Below are 27,796 nucleotides of genomic sequence, written 5' to 3'. Positions count from 1 at the left end.
ACAATGTATAGAGTGTATTTCTGATTAATTTAATGTTATCTTCATTGAAAAAACTGTGCTTTTCTTTAAAAAATAAGGAAATTTCTAAGTGACCCTAAACTTTTGAACGGTAGTGTACATTCTATTTTCAACAGTGATCACTAACTTCACCTCTTAGACGTTGGGCCTTATAGTCGCTGCTAGGCCTGCTACCCTGGTATTTATGCCCATGAGTACAAATCTCTCTTCCCCAGAGATATAACTTGAAGTTCATGGGCCCAATGCAAAATCTTAAACAGGGCCCCCTAACTATGACACATCATTTAAAGTACTGGTCATCCCATATGAGGCAAAGATCTTTTGGGCTCACTCATTTTCCATGGCCCACGTTCGACCACAACCTTTGCACCCCCAATAGTTACCGCTCTTCCCTGTCTTGATAGTTTGCTATAATGTTTCAGTCTTACTCACAGAAGATTGCCTCCACTGGATACACTTGTTTCCACTGATCTGTACTGGTATTCAGCTTCTGGATGTAAATATGCATTTTGTTATTCATTGACAGCAAAGAGGAATATTGTATTGATAAAAACACAAGCTATATAAAAAAAAATTGCAGAAATCATCGTCGTAGGATTAGTAATCTTTATTTAAAACCATTAAACACCTTAAGTATGATTGCTAGTGTGAACTTAGCCTAGGCAATTTACAATCTATGGAATAAATCTTTAGAGGGACACTCCAGGTAAAATTGTATTAAGCCTAGGGTCTGAGGAGGCAGTGCATGGCACAGAAGCCATAGAAAAGATAATCCCTGTGTCAGGCCCTGCACTAGCATTACACATTGTATCAATTTTGCCTGAAATGTTCCTTTAATGAGTTAAAATTTATTGCCTCTGCTGAAAATTAATCTTAAAAAAAACAACAACCACTAAATATTTTTATATTTAAGAAGTTACACATAGTGTAAAAACACCCACATCTCTCAGAGGTTACATTCATTATACAAGGATAGTAGATTAAAGTGTAACCATCGTTTCATTTTTTTCCTGTAAAAATCAATAGTATAAGTGATGACAGGAAACGTTGTAATTAATCTTATACAGAAAATTGCCTCTTTAGCCACTTACCAGACTCCCCCCCTCCACTCCCCTGCCTACAGCACTGATAACTGTAACGTCTGTGGTCGCTGACCACGAACTCCTTCCATCCGGTCGACGCCCTTCTCTCCAGAGATTTCTGCACATGCGGTCTTCTTGTTTCACAGTGACCACCAGGGTGCGCTCGCGAGATCAGTTCAGGAGCCAGGTCGCACACAGGTGGCAGATTGAGCTGATTCCTCCCAGAGCACCCTGGACTATAAGAAGGGCTGTGCCCCTCCCTGCAATGCCTGAGCCTTGTTGTCGTTATCCTAGTATGTCTATGCAAATGGTGTCCTAAGTGTTTTCCAGTTCCCAGTGTTCCCTGTTCCTGCTACCTATAACCTGTATCCTGTGCTATCTTGGTCAAGTGCCGTGTTGAGCTGAAGTCGTGCTGTTCTGTGTACCACGCCTGTCCTGCTGCGCCATACCTGGCGCCTGCCTGCTGCCTAGTCCCAGCTGAGGCTGTCTTGCTACTTTCTGAGCTACCATAGGTACACTATACGAACTATAGACTGTGACCTGTGTCCTGTTGGCCAGCTGTTATACCGTCAAGGTGGCATGGCCCAGTGGATCCACGTACCCAACGTGACAGTTACTCGAAATTCACTGTTAAAATCTGTATTCAGGGTGGTGGAGATGAGGACGGATGTAGTCTATAGAGGAGGGAGCAGCTGCAGAGAGATAGGGAGAGAGATACAGACACAGATGCTGCTGCTTCTAGTAAGTATAATCCAGCACTGGGGTGAGATACACTTACTAGAATCAGCAGAGTCTGTGTGTGTGTCTCTCCCTGTCACTCAATTCAGCTGTTCCCTCCTCCTGCTCCCCCCTCCTTTTTCCATAGACTTCTATGGGCAACAGCGGTAGCCTGATGTCTCAGTGAGCTGATAATTCATCACCATCTCTGCCTCACTGAATATGGATATTATATGTGAATTAAAGAGGCAACGGGGAAGAGAAGAGGAGTCTGGTAAGTGGAGAAATGAATTTTTCTGTAAGAAGACCTTATTACAAAGTTGTTGTTTTTTATCACCGCTGGTCCTATTGATTTATGGTAATAAGTTAAAAGGACTTTAACACTTTAATACAAAAAATTATTTTGTTTAGAATGTATTACGTGATCCAGGCACTGATGACCACTGCAAACATAACAATGACAATCACAAGGTATAGAATGAGGACAAGCCGGTCCACGACCAGGGCAGCAGTGTACCACTCTGACTTGCCATCATGCATGGCTTTAGAAAGGCTAAGCTCCTGATGGATTTGTAGAATTTCTACCAGCAGCCTTTTAAGGAGTTTTACTTCCAGTGAATCTTTTCCCTTTTGTAGATCCTTCTTTTCCCGGAGGTCTGGGGTCTTAATTTCTTTCTTTCCATCATCAGTGCCATCTAGGATGGAAGCTACAACTACAGTTGGTAAAGAGTTTGGAAGTTGATCTGTAAACATATGGCTAGAATCATTACATGAATCTTTACTCACCACTTCCTTCACCTTTGATTGGAACCATATTCTTTTTTGGGTGCTTTACTTTAAAACGCAGAACACGTGCTAAATGTCTCATGATCCAGACTTTTATCCAAGCTGGGACAATGGGTTGCGATTCAGACAGCATTAACATGTAAGAGGTTATAATAGAGCCAATTGTACTGACCACCATGACCGCAAGACAAACACAGCAGAATATACCTGTACATGAGACACAGGGAGGCATCAAAATACTTCAGGGATGGATTATAAAAATGACAAAAAGGGCAAATGCCCCACACCCACCCTCCACTAGCTAAGTGCTCTGATTACACTTTCAACACCATACATTCCCCCCATATCAGGCCATATTAAAATTCAAGTTTAAGTGGTGCACTAACCATGAGAAAGTAAAAGGAAAGTGAGGCAGCACTACCAAATTTGTGAAAAAAATTATCCATTTATTCCACTCGTGTGCGACGTTTCAGCTCAGTGTGAGCCTTTCTCAAGCATAACATAACAGATAATTATATTCTCAATAGTCATAATATGAGCAAATATATATATTTCTTACTTCAAACTATCATTGTTTTCCAACAGAGGGAAAGACATAGAAACCATTATAAGACTCCGAGCAAATATCATATCAAAGCCAGGTCATGGGTTATCTGGAAAAACTGGGAAAGATCTTAATATCCACATTGAGACCTCTTGGGGATAGGGTATCTAATTTGAAGATCCATTCTAGCTCTAAACGTTTTCATTTCGAGATCCTATCGCCACCACGTCTATGACGGGGTACATGGTCAACTATAAATAACTTAAAGTCATTTTCACCGTGGTTTTTCTCCACAAAGTGCTTGGGCATAGGTAACTCAATTTTTTTAGTGCGAATCGTTGATTTATGATTATTGATGCGTTTTTTGCATTCCAGGGTAGTTTCACCTACATATAGTAATTTGCAGGGGCATTGTATAATATATATCACATAATCTGATTTGCATGTTAGATGATATTTAATTTTATGCACAGTACCTCTTGTCGGATGGACAAATGCCTCACTTTTTATAAAGTTTTTACAATTATAGCACCCCAGACATGGGAAACACCTTGTTTTTGGAGGTGCTAAAAATGTTTGATAGTTTATAACTACCCTGGAATGCAACAAAACGCATCAATAATCATAAATCAACGATTCGCACTAAAAAAATAGATTTACCTCTGCCCAAGCACTTTGTGGAGAAAAACCACGGTGAAAATTACTTTAAGTTATTTATAGTTGACCATGTACCCTGTCATAGACGTGGTGGCGATAGGATCTCGAAATGAAAACGTTTAGAGCTAGAATGGATCTTCAAATTAGATACCCTATCCCCAAGCGGTCTCAATGTGGATTTTAAGATCTTTCCCAGTTTTTCCAGATAACCCATGACCTGGTTTTGATATGATATTTGCTCGGAGTCTTATAATGGTTACTATGTCTTTCCCTCTGTTGGAAAACAACGATAGTTTGAAGTAAGAAATATATATATATTTGCTCATATTATGACTATTGAGAATATAACTATCTGATATGTTATCCATATATTACTCCTAAAAATATTTTTCCTTTTTCTTTCTCTTTTAGAGAATACAGCTCTCAAGTGTTACCTCTCGGATCGGCTGAATAGGCTTATACACTGTTCCAAAAGAATTTCTTCCCGTTGTGTACTGTAAATGTTTCCAATACTGTCGCTATTGTTAGTTATATCACATCCTATACTGTTAACAGTCGCAAATAATTGTGAGATTTCCATATTATAGCGTGTTTCTATGTTAGTTAGTCCGAATGTGAACGGACACATCATAGACCATTACATCGACATTGGGCCGTTAGAGTTCATTGTTATATGCCAAATCTCCTCATCTATATACATTAGATATTGCGTATACACTATAGAGTGTGAATCAATTATATTTAGTTACGTTTGTAATGTGAATAATGTATGATACTTACGAGACATGATATAATAGCAGTGCCCTCTTTCAAAATGGCGATTCACATCATGAATGTGAACCGCGCATGCGCGAGCCGGTGTTCGACATCATAACACATATCAATGTTGCACCGGATGTGATGTAACTTACGGGCATGCGCAGTGGACAGTGTGGGACGCTAACAGCCGATCCAGCGAGGTTAGAATGTTTTTTTTAAAATTGTTTAATACACCTGTGGTGATATTATTCACATGTTGTCACAGATATCTGCCAATCTCACTGATTGGCCTTATTAACGTTATATGATGTTTATACTACCTATATATATTACTTGATATATTTATACTTATATATATATATATGTCAGTATACCTAGAAGGGATCGTATTGACACGATTTTATATACACCAGCTTTATTATTCTTTTATTATTTCATAAAATGTTTGTAATGAGATTTTTGATTGTGATCTGCATATATATGTGCTTTTTGTACTTCACTGTTATGCTTGAGAAAGGCGCACACTGAGCTGAAACGTCGCACACGAGTGGAATAAACGGATCATTTTTTTCACAAATTTGGTAGTGCTGCCTCACTTTCCTTTTACGTATACTGAAGGGTCATTGGACTGTGACCTAAGAGGCTTGCACCCAACCTATATCTTTTTTGTCCAGTGCTGCTGATATATGCTTGAACCATGAGAGAGTGGTGATCAATGAGTTTTTTCCTGACTAGGTCCAACTACAAAACTTGTAATGTTCCAATGCTCTTTCAGATGTCAAGATCATTTACAAAGCAGGGCAAACTGCTAGTACTTGCTGCATGTTAAGCAATTTCAAGACGTAGTTGCAATGTGGACCTATAAGCAACTCTTGTGATACTTCTACGCCACAAAATTAGTGTAGAAAGAAACATTGTTACTCTATGGAAAATATTGAGTAGCTTTGTAAATGTGCAATGCTCCTGAGTTACAGCCTGTATTATTGTTGAAAGTTGCATTCACTGTTTTGCTGGTCACAATTGTAAACAGTCAGCAAGCTTGTTGTCAAATACATCCCTTACCAGCTTATATGAGATCCTCTAATGCAGTGGAAGAGTCCGTTTACCCTACATTAGAATGCCGTGCAGTAGCTGTCAGGATTTAATCCCAGAAACTTCTGCCTGTGACGTAGACTCTCTGAGATAACTGGTGCTGACGGACAGCTCCACTGCTTGATCTATTGTCAAGGTTCTCTTGACTTTTGTCTTTCTGGATCTCTTGCCTTGATTGCCTTTTTGGTCTCACCTTTTTGGTTTACGATAATAATCGTACACCATCAGATTGCCAGACTATTGAGCATTCCTGCCTTTGTTCTGGTTACTGTCTGCCTACATTTGTGTATTGAACTTGGATTGTTTCTTGACCATGTCTCTACCACATGCTACAACCTCTTGCCGTTTATCTGTGTACAAAACTAGATATTTACCTGACCACATCTCTGCCTAATTCTACAACCTGTTGCCATTTATCTGTGTACCGAACTGGATATTTATCTGACCACGTCTCTGCCTAATGCTACAAGCTGTTGCCGTTTATCTGTGTACCGAAATTAGATTGTTTCCTGATCACATCTCTGCCTAATGCTACAACCGGTTGCCGCATATCTGTTTACCGAACTTGGATATTTACCTGACCACATCTCTGCCTCATGCTACAACCTGTTGCCACTTATCTGTTTACTGAACTTGGATTGTTTGTTGACCATGTCTCTGCTTCATGCTACAATGTGTTGGTGCTTTTTTAGTGTACTGATCCTGGGATGTTACTTAACTCTTGCTTTTATCACCCTCCTGCCAGAGTTTCAGCCACTGTACTCCGAATCTACTACAGACCTTGACAGCCTGGTGTAAAGACATTTTCCAAAATACAATGCACCAGGGCAAGCTCTGAGAAGACAAGCAGGCAATGCAGAACTGTAACTGCTGCTCTGGGCTATAGTACAGGCTGTAAATCAGCATCAGTACCAGATAAATAATGTAATGCATTTACAAAAGTGTTTAATGTTTCATATAGATTTGTTCTATTTGTAAAATGCTGTTTAAAGGTAGGCATACTCTGTAAATTCACCATTTCTTTTCCCTCCCATAATTCTATGCACTGCAACACTCTCACAGCTTCGAAAGAAACACAGTAATGTTGATATGGGGGTTTGAAATAGACATATAGAAACAGACTTACCTAAAACAGGGGGATTGTCTGAATTGGGAAGCATGTCATTTAGAATCAGCAGGAGCACAGAGAACCCCAAAACCACTGTTATTTTGAAGCCAAGTCTTTCTCCAGTTCCCATCTGTATAAACATACTAACAATATCCAGAAGGACCAAGAAGCATGATGGGATGATGAGGTTTATAATGTAGACGACAGGTGCTCGCTTTATGCTAATCTGAAGAGCAGAATTGTAAACCAGAATCAGTTAAATATGTTTTTTATAATGTTCGTCTATATAATGTTAGGAAAATATAATTCATATCTAAACAGATATAACTTGTTTCTATGACTTGACTTAGAAGTGTTACCTTGAAGATCACTTGGCTGTACCCCTCTCCTTCACTCACTAATGTTGTGTTTGTTACGCTGATGTCTAATAGGGCCCAGTCTCCTTTGCTGACAAAAACATTTTGTGAGTTTAGGTTCACTTCAGAAGAGTTGAGTTTTGGCAACATGATGATGTCTTTAACTGTAAAGAAATATAGCGTGGATATTAAATTCAGACACTGGTATCATATATGGGAGTCGATTGCTTCACAGGGCATCCCAGTGATAACATTCTTGGACTCTTCCTTTGTCTATGCCTATGTACACCCAAATTTGAATCCAGTTTACAAAGGGTTAACAATGGTAGGGTATAGATGGTATATCTGAAAAAACACATGGCCATCCCAGAAGAACAAATGTGGTTGCATATATTACTATTGTGCTTATGGAATAGCAGTAACTTTTTAGATGCAACTTGCAGGGCCGGTCCCCGTTTAGGGCCGCGATAAAATGGGTCCAGGTGACGTGGTGTGGCATGAAGTGTGATGCCGTCCAATTTCAGGTCATAATGTGCCCCGGATGGTAAAAGAGGAGGAGAAGAAGCGTAGAAGAGGCCCGGGAAGAGAGGAGCGGTGAGTATAAAGAGGTATTTGGGGTCTAAATATATATATATTATTATTTTTTCCCTCTGGTCTGGAGTCTGTTCAATTAAGGAGTTTGGAATGGGGTCTGATTAATAAAGGGTATCTGCTTAACTAAAGGTGTCTGGTCTGGGGTAAGATTAGCAAAAGGTGTGTGGTCAGGGGTCTGTTTAATTAAGGGAGTCTGGTATTGGCTCTGATTAATTAAAGCGTTACTGCACTTTCACAAAACTTTTGATATGTCATTGAGAAGTCATCATAGCGTTTTGGGCCGCATGGAGAAGAAAAGACAAGAGAACATCCACAATCAGAAAAGACAATAGCAAATCCTTGTATTCCCCATGAGATAAAAATTCTGGAGCATCTTTACTCAGAACTGCGTGTCTTGACGATCCTCTGTATTCCTCCTGAAAATGCATGAATAAGGCCTGACCTACTTGGAGAGTTTTGTAATGCAACAAATACATTTAAACTAAAGACCGACAGCTGCAGTACAAAGCAATACATTGAGTTGCATGCAATGTTGTGGACTGCAGCTGTCACTTGATAGTTAAAATAAATCAGTAGAGCTACAAAAAGCCTCTTGTGTAGCCAGAGGAGTAACTTGAAGCTCCTGGGTCCCAATGCAAAATCTATACCAGGCCCCCACCTGCCATATACAGTATAATTTATAACCCTGGTGTGTTCTTATGTGGCTAAGGCTACCTGCTACCTTGGCACCCCCTATAGCTACGGCCGTGTGTTTAGCCCAGGCCTAAATGACAACTGGGTGTTACTGTAAAGGATTTGCCAGACACAGCTTCTGTGTCGACGCCCGTGGGCAATCAGTCTGCACCTGCTCCTATGTCTGTGAGACTGACTCCATCTTCCACCACTCAGGATGGCAGGCTTAGGAGTGGGAGAGCCTATCACAGCCTGGCCAGACGGAGCTAGCTCCCGCCCACTGTCTATTTATACCTGCCTTTCCTGTTCCTCCTTTGCCTGTGATTCTTCTCTGCTTGTTTCCTGGCCTTGCTGCTACTGCTTGTACCACTCATCCTCTGCTTGTTATAGACCTTGGCTTTCTGACCACTCTCCTGCTCAGCGTTTTTGTACCTCGTTCACTCCAGGTTTGACTCGGCTCGTTCACTTCTCTTGTTGCTCACGGTGTCCCCGTGGGCAGCTGCCCCGTTTCCCTAGCTTTTGTGTACCCTTGTCTGTTTGTCTGTCTTGCACTTACTGAGCATAGGGACCGTCGCCCAGTTGTACCCCGTTGCCTAGGATGGGCTGTTGCAAGTAGGCAGGGACTGAGTGGCGGGTAGATTAGGGCTCACCTGTCTGTCTCCCTACCCCGTCATTACAGTTACCATTTCCCTTGTTAATATAATGTATCCCAACACAGTCTGATACTGCCAGTGATGATTGGACAGTGTTAGAGGGTGTAGAGACACGGTTCTTTGGCATGGAGAATGTTAACGGACAGTTGTCAATTTATTTATACATTTCCTGGAAGAATAACAGAGGACTCTAGTCTGCATGTAATATATAGTAAGAGGATTTGCTATTACAGCAATCCCAGAATCATGAACCAAGAGTTTTTAGTTCCTGGACCCTCTGATTGATCGAGCAGCTGCTATCAATAGCTCAATCATGTACTGTATCTGGGATTGTGCATTCATGTGCTATCCCAACATGGATGAAACCCGACCAACTGCCGTCTTTTAGCCGCGGCTGGATATAAAGCCCAGTTACATTGGATTCCTTTATGCGGCAAGTGGAGATAAACAGGTTAAAGGTGGACTGCTACTAATGGGCCAGGGCTGTGTGCTTGCCCCTCAGGCTAAAATTGAGCTATATACAGTATATTTTGTATATTGTGTACGGTTTAGAGTTCTTCAGGTCTACTAAACCTAATAAAAAATACAACCAATAAAATATACAGCTTATAAAATAAAGTACTAGTATCATTTAAACACATTTATGTCTGGAGGTTCTCAGAACTGGAGATATGTGAGGTTAAGTAGATGAAGAACAATGCAGTTATATTCACACTAGTGTGAACTGGCTGATAACGGAACTATTTAGTCAACTGCACAGGAAATGTAAATGGGATATACTTTAGATATTCTTTTCCTATAAAACATACAACATACCGGTGTGCGTATAAGAGCCGAAGGTCAAATTACAGATCTGTTTGTCGAATGGAAACTTGTAGATATCTAGATTACAGGTACTGACAATTCTTAATGGTTTTGAATCTGTGATAAACCCGTCACTGGAGATGAAGAAGTAGGGAATCACTGGAGAGTTATCACTACCTTCCGTCCTGTATAAAATATAGAACAATGCTTCATTACTTCTATACAACATTTAATCTTATATAAAGTGCAAGGTAGAAGTTAAATACTAGTGCAATGTATGAGGGGTAATGCAGATACATCTACTAGTAATACTTAGTTACTTATATACACTGTGTTCCAAATTATTATGCATATTGGATTTAAGTGTCATAAACATTTAATTATTAGTTTTTCAATTAAACTCATGGATGGTATTGTGTCTTAGGGCTCTTTGGCTCATTGTAATCAATCACATACACCTGTGATAATTAGTTTGCCAGGTGTGTCCAATCAAAGGAAAACTACTTAAGAAGGGCGTTCCACATTATTAAGTAGGCCACAGGTTTCAAGCAATATGGGAAAGAAAAAGGATCTCTCCGCTGCCGAAAAGCGTGAAATAGTGCAATACCTTGGACAAGGTATGAAAACATTGGATATTTCAAGAAAACTTAGGCGTGATCATCGTACTGTGAAAAGATTTGTGGCTGATTCAGAGCACAGACGGGTTAGTTCAGATAAAGGCATAATGAGGAAGGTTTCTGCCAGACAAATTAATAGGATTAGGAGAGCAGCTGCTAAAATGCCATTGCAAAGCAGCAAACTTCAAGGTGTAGGATCCTCCAGAGGTTTGCAAGTGTGCATAAAGCTATTATTCGGCCACCCCTAAACAATGCTCACAAGCAGAAACGGTTGCAGTGGGCTCAGAAATACATGAAGACTAATTTTCAAACCGTGTTGTTTACTGATGAGTGCCGTGCAACCCTGATGGTCCAGATGGATGGAGTAGTGGATGGTTGGTGAATGGCCACCATGTCCCAACAAGGCTGCGACATCAGCAAGGAGGTGACGGAGTCATGTTTTGGGCTGGAATCATGGGGAGAGAGCTGGTAGGCACCTTTAGGGTCCCTGACGGTGTGAAAATGACCTCTGCAAAATACGTAGAGTTTATGGCTGACCACTTTCTTCTGTGGTACAAAAAGAAGAACCGTGCCTTCCGTAGCAAAAGTATCTTCATGCATGACAATGCACTATCTCATGCTGCAAAGAATAACTCTGTGTCATTGGCTGCTATGGGCATAAAATGAGAGAAACTCATGGTGTGGCCCCCATGTTCCCCTGACCTCAACCCTATTGAGAACCTTTGGAGCATCAAGCAAAATATCTATGAGGGTGGGAGGCAGTTCACATCAAAACAGAAGCTCTGGGAGGCTATTCTGACATCCTGCAAAGATATTCAAGCAGAAACTGTCCAAATACTCACAAATTCAATGGATGCAAGAATTGTGAAGGTGATATCAAAGAAGGGGTCCTATGTTAACATGTAACTTGGCCTGTAAAGTTTTTTTTTATTAAAAGAGCTTTTTATTTCTGTAAATATGACCTCCTGATGCTGCAAATTCAACAAATTACCATTTAAGTTCTCTTTACAACCTTCAAAATGTTTTGAAATCTGTTGTGCATAATAATTTGAAACAGTGCATTTTGAGTTTTGTACTTCTAAAAAAAATTCTGTTATCATTAGGAGATTTGCTCAATAAAATTCGCATTATACTCCAACGGTTGATGGCTTGAAGATTATACTGACTGTCATTTGCATCGACTATTTAGGAAAATCAGCGAAAAATTAGATTTGCATAATAATTTGGAACGCAGTGTACATTATCCATGTAGCAGTCTAGATGAGTGTGATTTAATTATACAGACCAATGTACAATTTACAATGTACAATTTATGGCGTTCCCTACAGGGGGGGCGCTGTATGGAGTTCCCTACAGGGGGGCGCTGTATGGCGTTCCCTACAGGGGGGGGCTGTATGGCGTTCTCTACAGGGGGGGCTGTATGGCGTTAGCGCCATACAGCCCCCTCTGTAGATAACACCATACAGTCCCCCTGTAGATAACGCCATACAGTCCCCCTGTAGATAACGCCATACAGTCCCCCCTGTAGATAACGCCATACAGTCCCCCCTGTAGATAACGCCATACAGTCCCCCCTGTAGATAACGCCATACAGTCCCCACTGTAGATAATGCGATACAGTCCCCCCTGTAGATAATGCCATACAGTCCCCCTCTGTAGATAACGCCATACAGTCCCCCCTGTAGATAACGCCACACAGCCCCCCTGTAGATAACGCCACACAGTCCCCCCTGTAGATAACGCCACACAGTCCCCCCTGTAGATAACGCCACAAAGTCCCCCTTTAGATAATGCCACACAGTCCCCCCTGTAGATAACGCCACACAGTCCCCCTGTAGATAACGCCACACAGTCCCCCTGTAGATAACGCCACACAGTCCCCCTGTAGATAACGCCACACAGTCCCCCCTGTAGATAACGCCACACAGTCCCCCCTGTAGATAACGCCACACAGTCCCCCCTGTAGATAACGCCACACAGTCCCCCCTGTAGATAACACCATACAGTCCCCCTGTAGATAACGCTACACAGTCCCCCCTGTAGATAACGCCACACAGTCCCCCCTGTAGATAACGCCACACAGTCCCCCCTGTAGATAACGCCACACAGTCCCCCCTCTAGATAACGCCACACAGTCCCCCCTGTAGATAACGCCACACAATCCCCCCTGTATATAACGCCACACAGTCCCCCCTGTAGATAACGCCACACAGTCCCCCCTGTAGATAACGCCATACAGTCCCCCTCTGTAGATAACGCCATACAGTCCCCCTGTAGATATCACCATACAGTCTACAGGGGGGGCTGTATGGCGTTATCTACAGGGGGGCACTGTATGGCGTTATCTACAGGGGGGACTGTATGGCGTTCACAGGGGGGACTGTATGGCGTTGTCTACAGGGGGGGGCTGTAAAAAAGGCACTATCTACAAGGGGGGGGGGTTGTGTGACACCCACGGGAGGGGGGGCCCCAGTCAAAAGTTTGCTATGGGGCCCAGTCTTTCCTAGTTAAGCCCCTGGTAGCTACTATTACAATGTCACAGCAAGCAGGGGAAAGCCATTCAATGTCAGGACCCCCTCCCATCACGTGCCCCATAACAGACGTGTACCCTTCCTCTATGTTAAGTGCACCACTGTAAACAAACATTGGCTCCCTTTTCCTGTAGCTACTGTCCCCAAAATCAGCACAGAGGGACCAAACTAGAAAGAAATCTTTATTACAAAGTTGGCCCACTACATTTCCTCTGTTAGTGAAAAATCTAAGAAGGTTTTCCAGGAAAACACATTGATTGCCTTTCCTAAGGATAGGCCATCAATATGTGATTGGTGGAAGTCTGACTCCTTGGACCACCACTGATCAGCAGAATGAAGGGGCCCTGGTATTGCAACTCAGCTTCGTCCCAATTGGCCCCTTTGTTCGATTGATCAGTAGGGGTCTCGAGGGTCAGACTCTTTTCCCCAATTACACATTGATGATCTATCCTAAGCATATATCATCACATTTTTTTCCTGGAAAATCTCTGGCACTCCGTAAGTACTGATTGAACTAATTGCTGTTTTAAGACATGCACACTCACTTACATTTCATAGACGTAGAGGTCTGGAAGCCAAAGATTTTGACCAGGAATCACAATTTTGTCCATTCCGCAAAAATCCTCTGGATCCCAATTTATAAATTCGTTTTGCCATTCCTGAATTTAAACGATTGTTAGTAAAAGGTAATCAAATGGATTAAAGATCACTAGTATGTAACATGGTGGTGGGGGGAGGCGACGTCACTCTGTCTCTCAAGTCACGTGACACTTCTTACACTACCGTAGCCTCAGATGCTCAGACCTCGTTCACATCACTCTTAGCCTGCTCCGCTGCGCCACCACTTGCAACCCGGTCACTGACAGGTGCCTACTTACCTCACCACAATCATACGCCCAACAGAGTTTAGTGCCAAGTGCACTTACTTTTGTCAATTCTGGTTGCCTATGCCATCTAAGCACGGCTTAACCATGCATCCATGTTTTACTAACTACAGAGTTCAACTTTAACGGACGTGACACCTTAGTAGTGGCGTCAAAGACCGCACTTTCCCTCCACCAAGGCAGCACCGCAACAGTCTGCCAGCAATAGTGGTTTGACAAAACATTGTTGCAGACCATGTACACCCCTTCTTGGAAACGGTATTCCCTAATGGCAGTGGCCTCTTTCAGTAGGATAATTCGCTCTGCTACACTGCAAAAATTGTTCAGGAATAGTTTGAGGAACAGGATAAAGATTGCAAGGTGTTGACATGGCCTTAAAATTCCCCAGATCTCAATCTGATTAAGGATCTATGCTGGAAAAACAAGTTTGATTTATGGTGGCCCCATCTCGGCCGGGGGGACCTACACAATATTAGGCAGATGGTTTTAGTGTTATGGCTGAACAGTTTTATTTACGGATGTAGCCAAGTTTATCTTGACTCTGATAACTTGCTGCAGCGTGATATCACACAACAAAAGCCTTTGAAAAGCCATTGAAAAAGTATAAATAAAGTTTCTTGGCACTGTGTATTTAATGCGTTAAAAGTCAAAATAAATATGGCTACATCTGTGTATGCTATGAAGTTAATCATGACTGATTATGATTCTTGACTATAAATGCATGCACATTTTGTCCATTTTAATGGGAGTGAAAACAAAAGTTAGGTTGAAAATATTATGAGTAAATATATAAGTGCTGTATAATTAGTATATCAAATAATGAGTTAAAGCTATTCAAAGGTTTAGACTTTAGCGCTTACCATAAGGAACCAGTTATAGGTTGTCAGAGATTGAAGGCTTGTGTCCTAAAACAAAACGTCAAATCTTATATAAATAACCAGAAATAAGTACCGTAGTAAATATACAGACATAGCGACACATCTGTACCGGTGGCTGTGTCTGGTACCATGGATGACAAATAAAAGTAAATGGGACTGAGCTGCAGTACCAAGCCCTGGCGCCTGTACTGACGAGCCACTGTGCCTGTGTAAACAATAAGAGGAGGCAACCGCTCCATTATGTTGATCAGCAGAGATCCTTCGAATCCTTAGGATAGGCCATCAATGTTTACGTCCTGGAGAACACCTTTGAAACTGATTTTCCAAGACTTTGATATTGATTACCTATCTTTAGGACAGGTCATCAATCATTGGGGATTTGACTCCCAGCACCCACAAGATCATGTATGGACCTGTGACAGTAAGCAACGAAGAGGCCGTAGCACTAACCGGAGCGCCGCGGCCCCTTCAACAAACTGATCAGAGGGGGTGATGGAAGTCGGAGTCCTACCGATCTGATGTTGATAACCTATCTTAAGAAAAACCCCTTTAACCACAGGAAAAAATTCAATAACAACCTGCAGACAACCTGTAGCTGTGGACTTTGACAGGCTACAAACTACTGTAAATAGTAGCATTTGCTGACCATCCAGGCAGCAGAGGGTCTGCTGAAGGAAGCTATTTTAATAATATCATTATGTTGGGAAACTTCCATTTTTTCTTTACTCCTGTAATCTAAATTCAGTGAGTAAATTATCCCTATACTGTGACATCACTATGTATTATACTTGTACTGTAACCTCACTGTGGTATCTCTATACTGTGACATCACTGTGTGCATTATTCCTGCACTGTGACATCACTGCTTTCATTATCTATGTATTGTGACATACTGTGTGCATTATCTTTGTACTGTGACATCACTGGACATTATTCCTATACTGTGATCTCACTAGGTTTATTATTTATGTACTGTGACATCACTGTGTTCACTATCTATGTACTGTGACATCACTATGCATTATTCCTATACTGTGATTTCACTAGGTTTATAATTTATGTACTGTGACATCACTGTGTTCATTATCTATGTATTGTGACACTACTGTGTACGTTATCTTTGTACTGTGACATTCCTGTGATTATTATCTCCGTACTGTGACATCACTGTGCGATTAGAGTTCAGCTTAAGGCTACATTCACACGAGCATGACAGATTTACGCGCGTAAAAATACTAGCGCAAATATGACCACGTGCGTTGCATTTTGCATCAGTGAGGTTTGCATGTGGCATGTTTTTCACGCACTTGCAAGCACTTTTTTTTCATTGTAATTGATGCATGAAACACGGACAGCACACAGATGTGCGTCCATGCGCTGTCCGTGGTTTTCACGCACCCACTGACTTCAATGAGCTGCTAGGTGCATGAAAACGCACCAATATAGGATATGCAGTGAGTTTCACGCAATGGACACTTGCTGTGTGTAAACACACGCATGTGTGAATAGCTCCATTGAAATCAATGGGTCCGTGTTCTGTGCATTGTTTCAACACACAGCACACGGACGAGAATCACGCTCATCTGAATGAGCACTTAATTTCCAGAAATGCACTGAAAAGTAAAAGCTGAACTCTGATTGGTTACTATAGGCAATAGGGACACTTTTTTTGTGAGACATTTTTGATACATGAGGCCCATTTTCTAGATGTAAAGATCAACTCAAGTCAAGACATTTGTTAGTTTGAATCTATAATCTATGGGGAGGGGATTTATTATCACCTTAACGCCACTTTTGGTAGCGGGCAAAGTGCCAAATTTTGTCACCTGCCATGTTTGTGACTTTTCTCGCCTATTGTCACTTTTAAAAAAAATTGCAAGAAGGTGGGTGGGGCTAACAAAATATATTATTAATTACAACAGAAAACAGCGCAAACGATAGCGCAAATCTACACCTCCTATGAACAGGCGTAGATTTGCGCTATTATTTAGGACCATTTTAATTTCCATTGAAAGAACAGCCTTAATGGGTTAAATTTATTAAGAGGCTAAACCTGTCCCAATGTTTTTTGAATTCTTAAATATTTTTAGAAAGAGCGCTGTGCCGCGTAGGCGTTCATTGGTGGAGGTCTCACCATGTTTGTGCCAGACAAAGGAAATTGTATACTAACTGTGGACTTTTTTTAATGGATTTTCAAATGAAGGGATGCAGTTGGATACTTTTGGTATCTGAATAAAGAATCCGTGTGATGTGTTTTTCTTCACAAGAATCCAAATGTATATTGTGTAAACGTATATAAAAGTATACTCATATGCTTGGATCCATCTACCATTGATTTTCATGATAAAAACAACAACTTATATTTTTTGTGTGTGGAAATAATAGCAGCCTAGGCTTTTCAGTACCCTCACAATGAAGTATTCAGGGGTCTGCACAGTAGAAGGCTATGGAGACATATATGGAAGTTTAAAAATGTGGAATCTTACCAAGCTGACAACCGTATACAAGGACAAGTCAATATACACTGTGGTTGGAGTTCTCCAGTCCTTTACTGGACGAACGGCAGGTCCTGGAATATCTTCATTATTAGTCAGGTTTTGTGCTAAGTCAAAGAAGCTACAGATTAGCTCACCACCGCACGTGCCTAGGAAAAAACAGAAGAAGACCAGTAAATCAATGATAGTGACTGCAGTAAGATTCTGGATGGATGAGTACGGCACCTGTTTGTCTGATAATATTGAATTCTACATGATCAGAAGTGAAAGAACTCATGCACACGACTGTATTATGGCTTTATGTTGCCCGGATTTGAAATAGGGCGTCCATAGACTGCTATGGACCCATATGTAACTCTGCGACTTTGATCATATGCAATAGCACATAAAGGTTTTCTCCCTAATTTATTCAGAATCTGTAAAAAAAAAAAAACACAAACATGGCACTCTCCATTGGATGGCAAATTATGGAGGCATTTACGCAGGTACCAAATGGCTGTACGTGGAGTGGCTGCATGGATCCCGAAGAATGTTGAGAGATATCTAGATGTGATCACTGGCACAAATCAGAAAATTTTCCCCATAAGAAACAGTTTGATGCATTTCTGTACTCACGCATGTGCTGAGCATAAAACTATGTGATTATGCCTCGAAATGCCGAAGTGACGTATTCCAAAGAGTGTCTTTTTGGCATTTTTTCGGGCGGTATGTGTCAGCATAGCCTTTTTTTTTGCTGTATTAAAGAACATAGTAAAATTATAAAGTGAAGTAAAGTGTTCTCCGCATATTGTTGCATTCATCTGGGCTTAATGGGGTTGTCCAGTCCCTAAATATTGATGGCCTAGCCTCAGGAAAGACCATTCATAGCTGATCGTTCGAGGTCTGACTCCCAGGACCCCCACTGATCAGCTGTTTTGAAGCGGGGGCAGCGCTCGTATGAGCGATGCTTCCCCTTAATTTCTACTTGCTCACTGTGAATTGTTGACATACATGTACCGCAGCGGCGATTCACAGGTATTGCAGGGCATTTCCCCTTCAATTATAATAAAAGCATTATAATAGATAGTGTTTTGCTTAATGAGTTGTCTCATGAATATAACCCCTGTCCATATGTTCTATTAGATTGATGTCATAGAGCTCCCCCACTCCGGACCACTGCTTCTCCTGTAAAATTAGCGGTTTGAAAGGGATTTTCTGTGGATCAGAAATGAAGCGGCTCAGCACTCACCCGAGCGTTTCTGCCGCTTCGTTTTAGCGAACGGCAGGGGTCTCAGTGTTCGGACCTTCACCGAACAAAACTTCTGACACGTCGTTACCCTTTAAAGTACGGATCATGATGGTCTCTTAAAGGGATTTTCCCACCAGGGACAATTATGACATATCCACCGGATATAATCCAAAAAATACAATATTTGAAGCAGCACAAATCCTGGTATCAGGAGCGGTGTCACGCTGTAAAATCAGACAAACCCAGTCTGACGTAATGTAATCTTCAGAAAAAGCGTGGTGAACAGCAGCACACGTCTCCCAAGTTTCAATCAATAAGTTATTTTATTGGTCAAACATCCAGTAAAAATGGCAACGTTTCGACCCGTGACAAGTGGAGGGTCTTGAGAAAGACCCTCCACTTGTCACGGGTCGAAACGTTGCCATTTTTACTGGATGTTTGACCAATAAAATAACTTATTGATTGAAACTTGGGAGACGTGTGCTGCTGTTCACCACGCTTTTTCTGAAGATATCCACCGGATATGTCATAAATGTCAGATAGATGCGGGTTCCACCTCTGGGACCCGCACTTATCTCTAGAATGGGGCCCCCTAAACCTCGTTCTACCTTCTTCTGCTCTCGCTGCCACTTCCTGATTTTTTGGTCCGGAGTTACGAAAACAGCGTAGCTCCCTGAGCTACGCTGTTTCCGTAAGCCCCATAGTAGTGAATGGCAGTTACGGAGGCAGTGTAGCATGCAAGCTACGCTGTTGCCGTAACTACTATTCAGTTCTATGGGACTTACGGAAACAGCATAGCTCAGCGAGCTACACTGTTACCCTCTTTATGGTTGGAATTCACCTTCTTTAGATGCAACACAGAGTGGTAGAACGGGCTTTAGGGGGCCCCGTTCTAGAGATAGGTGCAGATCCCAGAGGTGGGACCCGCATCTATATGACATTCATGACATATACTGTGGATGCGTCATAAATGTCCCTGGTGGAAAGTTCACTACTGGAAGATTGGAACTTTGATAATAAGTGTTTACGATCCAGCTAATTTTATTAGAAGTAATTTAAAAAAAATAGCAAAGTCTACCGGCAGCATATATATGTGATCTTAAAGCCCTATATGAGAAAAGCATATGATAGAGGGAAAAAACGGAGCTCTGTGATTTATAGGATTATATGAATCTAAGCAGGATTTCAGAGTAGAAAGCAAAGTAATTCTTGACAGGACTGTAAGGCGTCATGCACACTTCCGTCGGCCATCGTACTGCCGCTAATGACAGATGCGAGAAAACACGGACCGCACATGGGTAGCTTCCGTGTGCAGTCCGTTGTTTCAACGGACCAAATTAATATAAAGGCCGAGACTGTTCTGTCAAAAACGGACAGGAGTAGGACCTGTCCTATTTTTGACAGGACGGCCACGCAGTGTGCTGGCCCCACTGAAATGAATGTGTCAGGGTGCTATCAGTTAAAAAAACGAATAGCACCCTGAAGCAAATAACTGAAGTGGGCATGAGGGTTTAGCAGAGACAGTAAGGGTGTGTTCACACGCTAAAGTAAAATCAGCTGTAAAATACGGAGCTATTTTCAAGGGAAAACAGCCTCTGATTTTCAGCTGTTTGCTCAGGTGAGTTGACAGCTCACCCTCCTATGTGCACCTCCTCACCCCAAAGCTGGTGTTCAGTAGCCGTGGTCTCTCTTATGTGTACCCCCCCCAAGCTGGTGTTCAGTAGCCGTGGTCCCTCTTATGTGCACCCCCCAACCTGGTGTTCAATGGCCTCGTATGCACCACAGATGGATCATCTCATCTTTATAAAGAAAGTCAGGGTCAAGGGTCACATTGAAATTTTAAATGAATTAACTGATTAATTGGTTTATGTCATGTATCTTATAAGACTTTCATGTTTGCGTAGCACACTGAGTAATTCGTCATTGCTTTTTTTTTTTTATCGGCGCACTATGGAAAAAAGGTTGCCTACCACTGACATACTGCTATCATGACATAAATATATATATAGAAATATATATATACACGTGTGGTATATTATATGTGGAGTGGGAACTGCAGTCGATAATAAAGATTATATCCTCTGTACCGCAATCCCTGCCATCTGGCAGAAAAAGTTGGAAGATACACACACAGTAGGTTTCTTGGTCTGAGGTAGCAATATTGTCATGTTTTTAATTTGTGTGTCTAAAGTTTAATATATTATACATTAATTTTCATTATTAGTATTAATAGTATAGAATGGAAGTTAAGTGGATTATTTGCCTTTATGGCAATCTTTTCTTGAACTCGTATATAATTACAGCCCAATACCCACTGGGGTTCTTGTTAAATATTTTGCCATTTGTATAGAGTGCCTGGGGAAAATTGTCCACACCTCTCTGAACTTACACACCAATTTTAGACATTCTGCAGGAGACGAACGCATTTTGCATGGGCGTCAGGTGCTCATGTAATACAGAATGTACGATAGCCCAAATATAAAATAATTACCTCCGCTCCCAATTTTAGTCTGTTTTGCATGGCCCCAGCTACTTTTGTGCCTTTACTTAAAAATGTCTGTACTTGGAAGATTATTATTCATGTACAGAGGCTGTATCTAAAGCTAAAAGGGAGGTACATTTAGAACTAAAATAGAGTTTTTGTTCTCGCTGGTATAGCAACATCATAAGTTACACAATGTATAAACATTTGGATATGTGATGCATGAGAGAATTGGAGGATTAATTTTTTTGGGGTAAATATCATTCATTGAACAAACTACCTTAAAACAGCCTGAAAAAAATAAATAACACTGTGTATTATTACTACATATCTAATATTAAATATAAAGAGACTTACTCCATCGGATGACTGAAATCAGCAAAAAAACACTGCGTGGAATCATTTCACAGGGAGTGCAGCTCCTGATCTTTTCCTTTCTTATACATTTTCATGTGCTTACAAAATTCTGGTCAAGGGAGGTTCTCTGCTCTAGTTACCAAAGAATCTAGTGGATGTAATAAAAGTGGATAAACTAGTTTAAAAAATCTAAATCACCTGGAGACAGCTTGAAACTGATGCTTTCTAGAACATGCACATCGTTCTGACGTCACTATGTGCCTTTAAATTGTACCTATACTTTCAAAAACTTTTGACGTGTCATAGTGACATTTCAAAAGTTTTGATTGGTGAAGGTCCGAGCACTGAGACCCCACCTATTTCTAAAACTGAGGTCTATGAGTCCGTAAACTGTTCGCTCTGGTTTCTGAGGAAAGCCGAGCAGAATCAAAGCGGCACAGTGCTCACTTCAGCGCTGCTGCCACCTCGTTTTAGTGATCGTGGGGGTCTCAGTGCTCGGGACCCCCACCGATCAAAACTTCTGACATGTCACTATGACATGTCAAAAGTTTTTTGAAAGTATAGGTACATTTTAATTATCAGGGTTTTATAACCATTAAAATGTTCAAAGCTATATACGGGGTAAAACAACAAATGAGGATTTACTCCACTGTAAATTCAGTGCTGATGGTTCTGTGCAGCAATGTATGATGTGACATTCCGACATGTGACTGCAGAGGCCAATCACAGGCAACAATACCTAGCCCCTTATCTCAACATAACCTGAGATGTGTGGCGCGAGATGACCAGCTGATCAACTTTTCTGTTTGATTGATTTATGTTTATCTTGGCATTAACACGTCCATCATAAATCAATGGACCCCACCTCGCATAGAATAAAGTCAGCATGAAAGTCTGATAACTCTATTAAATAAATGTACATGTAAAAATACTCATAGTGTTTTGTTGTATCAACTGTTGCTAACTAAGTAATATAGGTGGTGGGTCAGAAAAGACTTGATCTGGTTCGCATGCTATTATATGAAGCTTTCTAGCTTAGAGAAACTGCAAAACGTTGTATCTAGTTTTCCCACTATGGTGTCCAAATAAATGGTTGGAAATATATACAATGGTATATTGAAAACTGGGATCAGGGCTGGGATGATCAGCCCCCTGCATTGATGAATGACACCGCTTAGGGAAGGTGTCACTGACTGAATGAGTCTGTTTAACTTCCAACTCCCTTTAAAGTTTGTACCAGACAGATGACCCATAGTCAGAGGCGTAGCTAGCGGGGGGGCCCAGAGGGCCCACTGAGATGGTGGGGCCCTGGGCCGGTCCCCCAGCGGTGGCATGTCCCGGTTTAAACTGTATCTGCGTCCTCATGACAGCACCTTGCTGTACCATTCACTATGTAAAGCCGGCCATGAGCCATGTAGGGTCATTATAGCGTCTGTCTGTGCCAAGCCACACACTGCACAGACTGGAGGAGTAGAGGGATCTCCCCCATGCGTCGTGGGAATGGGGATAGGTGAGTATTTTTTTATTTTATAATTTTTTATTAGGCACTACGGCGGCATTATACTGGGTGGGGGGCACTATGAAGCAATATACTGTGTGGGGGCATTATACTGTGTGGCAGCAGCTAAAGGGGCATTATACTGTGTGGGGGCAGCTGTGGGGGCATTATACTATGTGGGGCACTAAAAGTATTTATACTGTTTGGGGGGCATATTTTGTGTGGGGGCAGCTTTGGGGTCATTATACTGTGTGGGGAGGCACTATATGGGAATTATACAGTATGGGGCAGCTATAAGGGCATTAAACTGTGTGGGGGCAGCTGTAGGGACATTATCCTGTGTGAGGGCAGCTATAATGGGTCATTATACTGTGGGGGGGCCCACTCAGATGTGTTTCACCCCCCCTGTGCTAAACCCCTAGCCATAGCTTCGCCAGTGCCTATAGTTATTGCGCCCCCCTTTTTCCTTGGGGAGAGATATTATAAATATAGACTGGGCACCCCATCCACTGTTGTATTACCCCTCTCTGTAGGGCGGATTGGCCCATCTGGGCATATAGGCCCGCTCCTTCCCGCTCCTCACCGTTCCCCATCCTGCTGCAGTAGCAGAAATGTGAAGGCATTACCTTGTGGCAGATGCTTTCCGGCTGTCTTCATTGGTGCATCTCGACCTATGTCCCCTTTTGTTAAGAGTTTGAAGTATTGTATATTTACTTGCTCTGATGGTTCTTTTCTTTCTTATAGTTCTTCCTTGCTATTATTTATAGCAAGTTACAGCTGGCGGTTGTTGGTTGCGAACATTTAGTGTGGAATGGAAGGCGAATTTGCCCACTGGGAGTCCAGGGGTCGGCATACCGCTTGAAACTCCTTTACTATTTAAGGAGATACATAAATGTTATGCTGGAGAATTTAATTAAAGCTGTGCCCAACCCTAACAAAACAGAGCGGGAAGGCCTTAAGGTATGTGATGTCATGATCTCTGCAGTCCAACTGGGAGTGAAAGGAAAAAGAGAGTATCTACTATAAATAAGAACACCAGGGATTGGTGGGAAATGGCGGGCAAGGGGCAAGTGATTAACAATCCGACAGCTATCATGCTAACAACCTTCCACGATCAAGAGAGGTGCAGTCCATTCTGAATATCCTGCCTTAGAGACCAAGACAGCTTGTCCCGATCCTGACTGGGATAGATATATATATTGGATATAGATCACCCTCAACCCCAAAAAAGTGAGTACATCTTGGAGATCCAACAGTGCTACTGTTGACAATATGGCAGTTTTAGAGTTTCCAACATTGTCTCTTGGGTCCTATATTTATTAATGCTCATTAGGGGAAGTTATGGGATCGTTGGGTTAAACGCCCCAAAAAGTTGCCCTGCCACTCATTTCTGCCTCCTCCCCCCAACTGAGATACTACATCCAACCATGCTTTGACACAGGGGAGCTAATACTAACTTTTAAAGAGAACATAGAATAAATTATGCATCGTATGCTATAATTTAAAATGATGTACTGTATATACTATGAACATTATATCACCCATCATAGCAATAGCAAGGCTTTCCCAGGACAAAGGCTAACTTTTCTGTCCTCTGTTTCTAAATACTCTGGTTAAGGCAAATTGGCTTCTTGGCCTTAGCATTCAGCACCCGGGGCACATGCCACAGCAACCCCCCTAGCTACGTTCCTGCCACCCATTAGTTCCATTGTATATGAGTAGTCTGGACTACAAGATCTGAAGACGGGTCTATCTAAGTAAGAAAGAGGTGGATAGGGCTTATTTTGTCTCATTGCATTTGGAAATTGCTAGTGTAAGCACAGGTTTTTTAACTTTTCTACTTCAGTCAGGAAATTCAATTTTCAATTTGATAATTGGTGGATAATTGACATTCGTTGTATTACAATATGATGTCACCATGGTAAGAACAGTCTGTACGGTGTGGTAGTGTAGTGTACACACCTGTATGCAGAGGAAGGGGGGGGGGTGTATTTCTTTGAATATTCTTTGTACATTCTAGTGGATTCCTGAGCAGTCAAACTTTGCTCCAGGCTTAGAGAGAATAGATAAGAAGTTATGGAGTAAGAATGTGTAACAGGCTTCAGTGACTGTCCTCTTATCATAGTGTTACTTCTCTAAAACAGGTGCGTCATCCAGGGCCGTATTTAGAGTTAATGCTGCCCTAGACACTTTGATGCTCATGCTCCCTATCAGGGAGTGGGGCAGAGGGTGTGGTCCCACACACGGCTTCCACATGGGGCTAAAACTTCACCCACAAGCAGTGGCCAATGGCTGCACGATTTTGCCGATATACCCGGTAACATCGTGCAGCCATTGGTCCCTGCTTGTGGCTTGTATTTTGGCTGCATGCAGACATCGTATTGTGGGACCGCACCCCAAAACTGTCCATACACTTATGATAACTGTTGGCCAAATGCTCGTTACGCTGACAGCTATCTTTCCCAACGCACGCTCGGTCGAGCATGAATACAACCTGAAGAAATTGACCTACACTATTTAAGATCACATCTGTGTCACAGTTAACCCCTTAGTGACCACCAATATGCCTTTTCACGGCGGTCACTAAGGGGCCTTAGGCTAGGCAGCCGCCTTTTCACGGCGGCCCAGTCTAAGAACTGCACGGGTGTCCCGTACAGGCTGTAGCCGGGGCTCGGCTGTCTGATGACAGCCGGACTCCTGCTCCAACGGCCGCGATCAAAGTTCTTGAGCCCGCTCCAAACATCACCCGCCCGCTCTATGATGTTTTGGCACGTCATGGGTCGGGAAGGGGTTGAAGAAAGATGAGTGGGAGGAGGGTGTTGGGCTGATATGGATAACTGGAGGAATCACATAAATATATTGTAGCCTGCTGGAAATATATATGCAGGGCTGGCTCCAGGTTTAAGTGGGTCCTTGGGCGACCCAGACTTAGTGGGCCCTTTTGCGGGGGAACTCACGGGCGCTAGTAAAATGGCAGAAAACTTTGTGCCCTCATACAGAAGTTAGGCCCTGTTTATGCCTCCATATATTAAGTACCCTCTGTAGATAGTGTCACAGTTTCCCCTATAGATTGCGCAACACAGCCCCCCTTGTAGGTAGTGCCACACGGCTACCTTAGTAGGTAGTGCCACACAGCCCGCTCATATGTACAGCCACACAGCCCCCATTGTAGGTACTGCCACACAGCCCCCATCGTAGGTACTGCCACACAGCCCCCCTCATAGGTACTGCCACACAGCCCCCTCGTAGGTTCTGTCAAAAAGCCCCCCTCCCAGGATGTGCCACACAGCCCTTCTCCCAGGTAGTGCCACATAGCCCCCTCCCCCTTCTAGGCAGTCCCACAGAGCCCCCCTCCCATGTAGTACCACAGAGCCCCTCTCCCAGGTAGTGTCACACAACCCTCCTCCCAGGTAGTCCCAAAAAGCCCCATCTCCCTGGTAGTGCCACACAGCCCCCTCTCTGGTAGTGCCACACAGAACCCCTCCATGGTAGTGCCACACAGCACCCCCTGTAGGTTGCACTTTGAGGCTCCTGCTAGGAGTGGTATCCCCAGCCAGAGCATTGCCGACGCTCTGGCCGGGATTTCTCTCCTGGAGGAGCCCCTGACGTCACTGTCTATATATGGGTAGTGACATCAAGGGCTTCTCCAGGAACAGATTTCCCTGTCTGGCTGTGGATTCCACTCCTAGAGGCAGCCACAAAGACGCTACCTACAGGGAGGGGGGCTGTGTGGCACTACCAGGGAGAGGGTCTGTATGGCACTACCAGGGAGGAAGGCTGTGTGGCACTAGCAGGGAGGGGGGCTAGGTGGCACTACCACGGAGGGGGGATTCCGCTCCTAAACAGGGGCTCCCTCTAATTGCCCAATCTGTATACTGGGCAAGTAAGGGAAATAGTACCCCTCCACTAGTACCCTTATTATCCCTACGCATCTCCCCACAGTACCCTCATTGGTGTCATCGGTAGACAGGCGTATTCAAGGGAGGCAGCGGTGGTCCGACAATGTTTCCTCCTGGCTTTCCTAACATGCATGTTGAACAGGTCGGCAGGCGGGAGTCTGTAGACGAGCAGCAGAAGTCCGGCAGTGTTTCCTCCTTCCTCCTCCTGCTGACTGCTCACTTTTCTGATAGGTGAAGCAGCAGACAGCAGCCCATGCTGACTGCTGCTACACCAATCAGCGCTGTACTAACTGAACTGTGTACCGAGATTGCCATGGGTGAGTCCAGTATGTGCAAGACGAAACCACACGTCGTTGTCGTACCCCCCCCCCCCCCACCACCACCACACCATAAATACTGGATTTACTGGCAATTAGGGCGGGCAGCAGGGGAGCATGTTCTTTGCTAGAGTCATTTTGTCTATAATAATAATAATTTTATTTATACAGTACATATTACAATTCAGAAGGTACAGGTCCAGACAATATCAGACATTATATAATGACAAAACAAATTAACAATTCAAACAAGAGGAGTGAGAATCCTGCTCGCAAGAGCTCGCTATCTATGAGGAAATAAGGGAGACACAACATGTCAAAAATGCTTGTATAATCCAATACTTCATCCATTTTTTATAGACATAGGATAATACTCATAAAGGTGCATGAGCCGTCACCAGCCAGTATCTGTGTATGACAGACATTAAGTATATTAGGGTGAAAGGAATGTGGGTTAGGCTGCTGAATGAGGGGATCAGGTTAAGAAAAATATTGTACTGTAATAGGGGCGGGAGGGGGATGGTAAAAAAAAGAAGTCAGATTAAGGAATATGATAGGCCTGACTAAAAAGATGTATTTTCAGAGCACAATTAAAACTTTAAATTAATCTGATTGTCGCGGCAACGCATTCTAAAGGACTGGTGCAGTTAGTTAGTCTAAAGTCGTTGGCAGCACACACATACGCACACACACACACACACACACACACACATATATATATATATATATATATACATGCTGCATAAATACACTCATCACAAATAAACA

General features: G+C 42.6%; 1 protein-coding gene across 2 annotated transcripts; it reads right to left on the bottom strand.

Moving 5' to 3' along the window:
- Nucleotides 1-610: 610 nt before the first annotated feature.
- Nucleotides 611-27,025, bottom strand: LOC142660337 (5-hydroxytryptamine receptor 3A-like). 2 transcript variants are annotated; one of them, XM_075836936.1, is made up of 10 exons: nt 26,758-27,025; nt 21,315-21,462; nt 17,239-17,396; nt 14,735-14,779; nt 13,540-13,649; nt 9,855-10,027; nt 7,123-7,283; nt 6,782-6,989; nt 2,604-2,810; nt 611-2,530 (listed from the first exon to the last, which is right to left on the bottom strand). In XM_075836936.1, the coding sequence occupies exons 2-10, from the start codon at nt 21,358-21,360 to the stop codon at nt 2,235-2,237; spliced, it is 1,404 nt and encodes a 467-aa protein (XP_075693051.1). In that variant the 5' UTR covers nt 21,361-21,462; nt 26,758-27,025; the 3' UTR covers nt 611-2,234. The 2 variants fall into 2 exon arrangements, with proteins under 2 accessions (XP_075693051.1, XP_075693052.1); XM_075836937.1 differs by having other exon boundaries at nt 611-2,524; nt 26,758-27,024.
- Nucleotides 27,026-27,796: the final 771 nt, after the last annotated feature.

Source organism: Rhinoderma darwinii, chromosome 9, assembly GCF_050947455.1.
Source record: "Rhinoderma darwinii isolate aRhiDar2 chromosome 9, aRhiDar2.hap1, whole genome shotgun sequence".
Lineage (NCBI taxonomy): Eukaryota > Metazoa > Chordata > Amphibia > Anura > Rhinodermatidae > Rhinoderma > Rhinoderma darwinii.
The sequence above is the reverse complement of the archived record's forward strand: the minus strand, read 5'-3'. Positions and strand labels throughout refer to the sequence as shown.

Coding starts and splice junctions, on each gene's coding strand:
- LOC142660337 (XM_075836936.1), bottom strand. CDS start 21,360: ATGATTCCACGCAGTGTTTTTTTGCTGATTTCAGTCATCCGATGGA. Junction 17,397..21,314: donor GATTTCAGTCATCCGATGGA/GTAAGTCTCTTT, acceptor GTTTTTTCCTAG/GCACGTGCGGTGGTGAGCTA. Junction 14,780..17,238: donor TGTATACGGTTGTCAGCTTG/GTAAGATTCCAC, acceptor GTTTTGTTTTAG/GACACAAGCCTTCAATCTCT.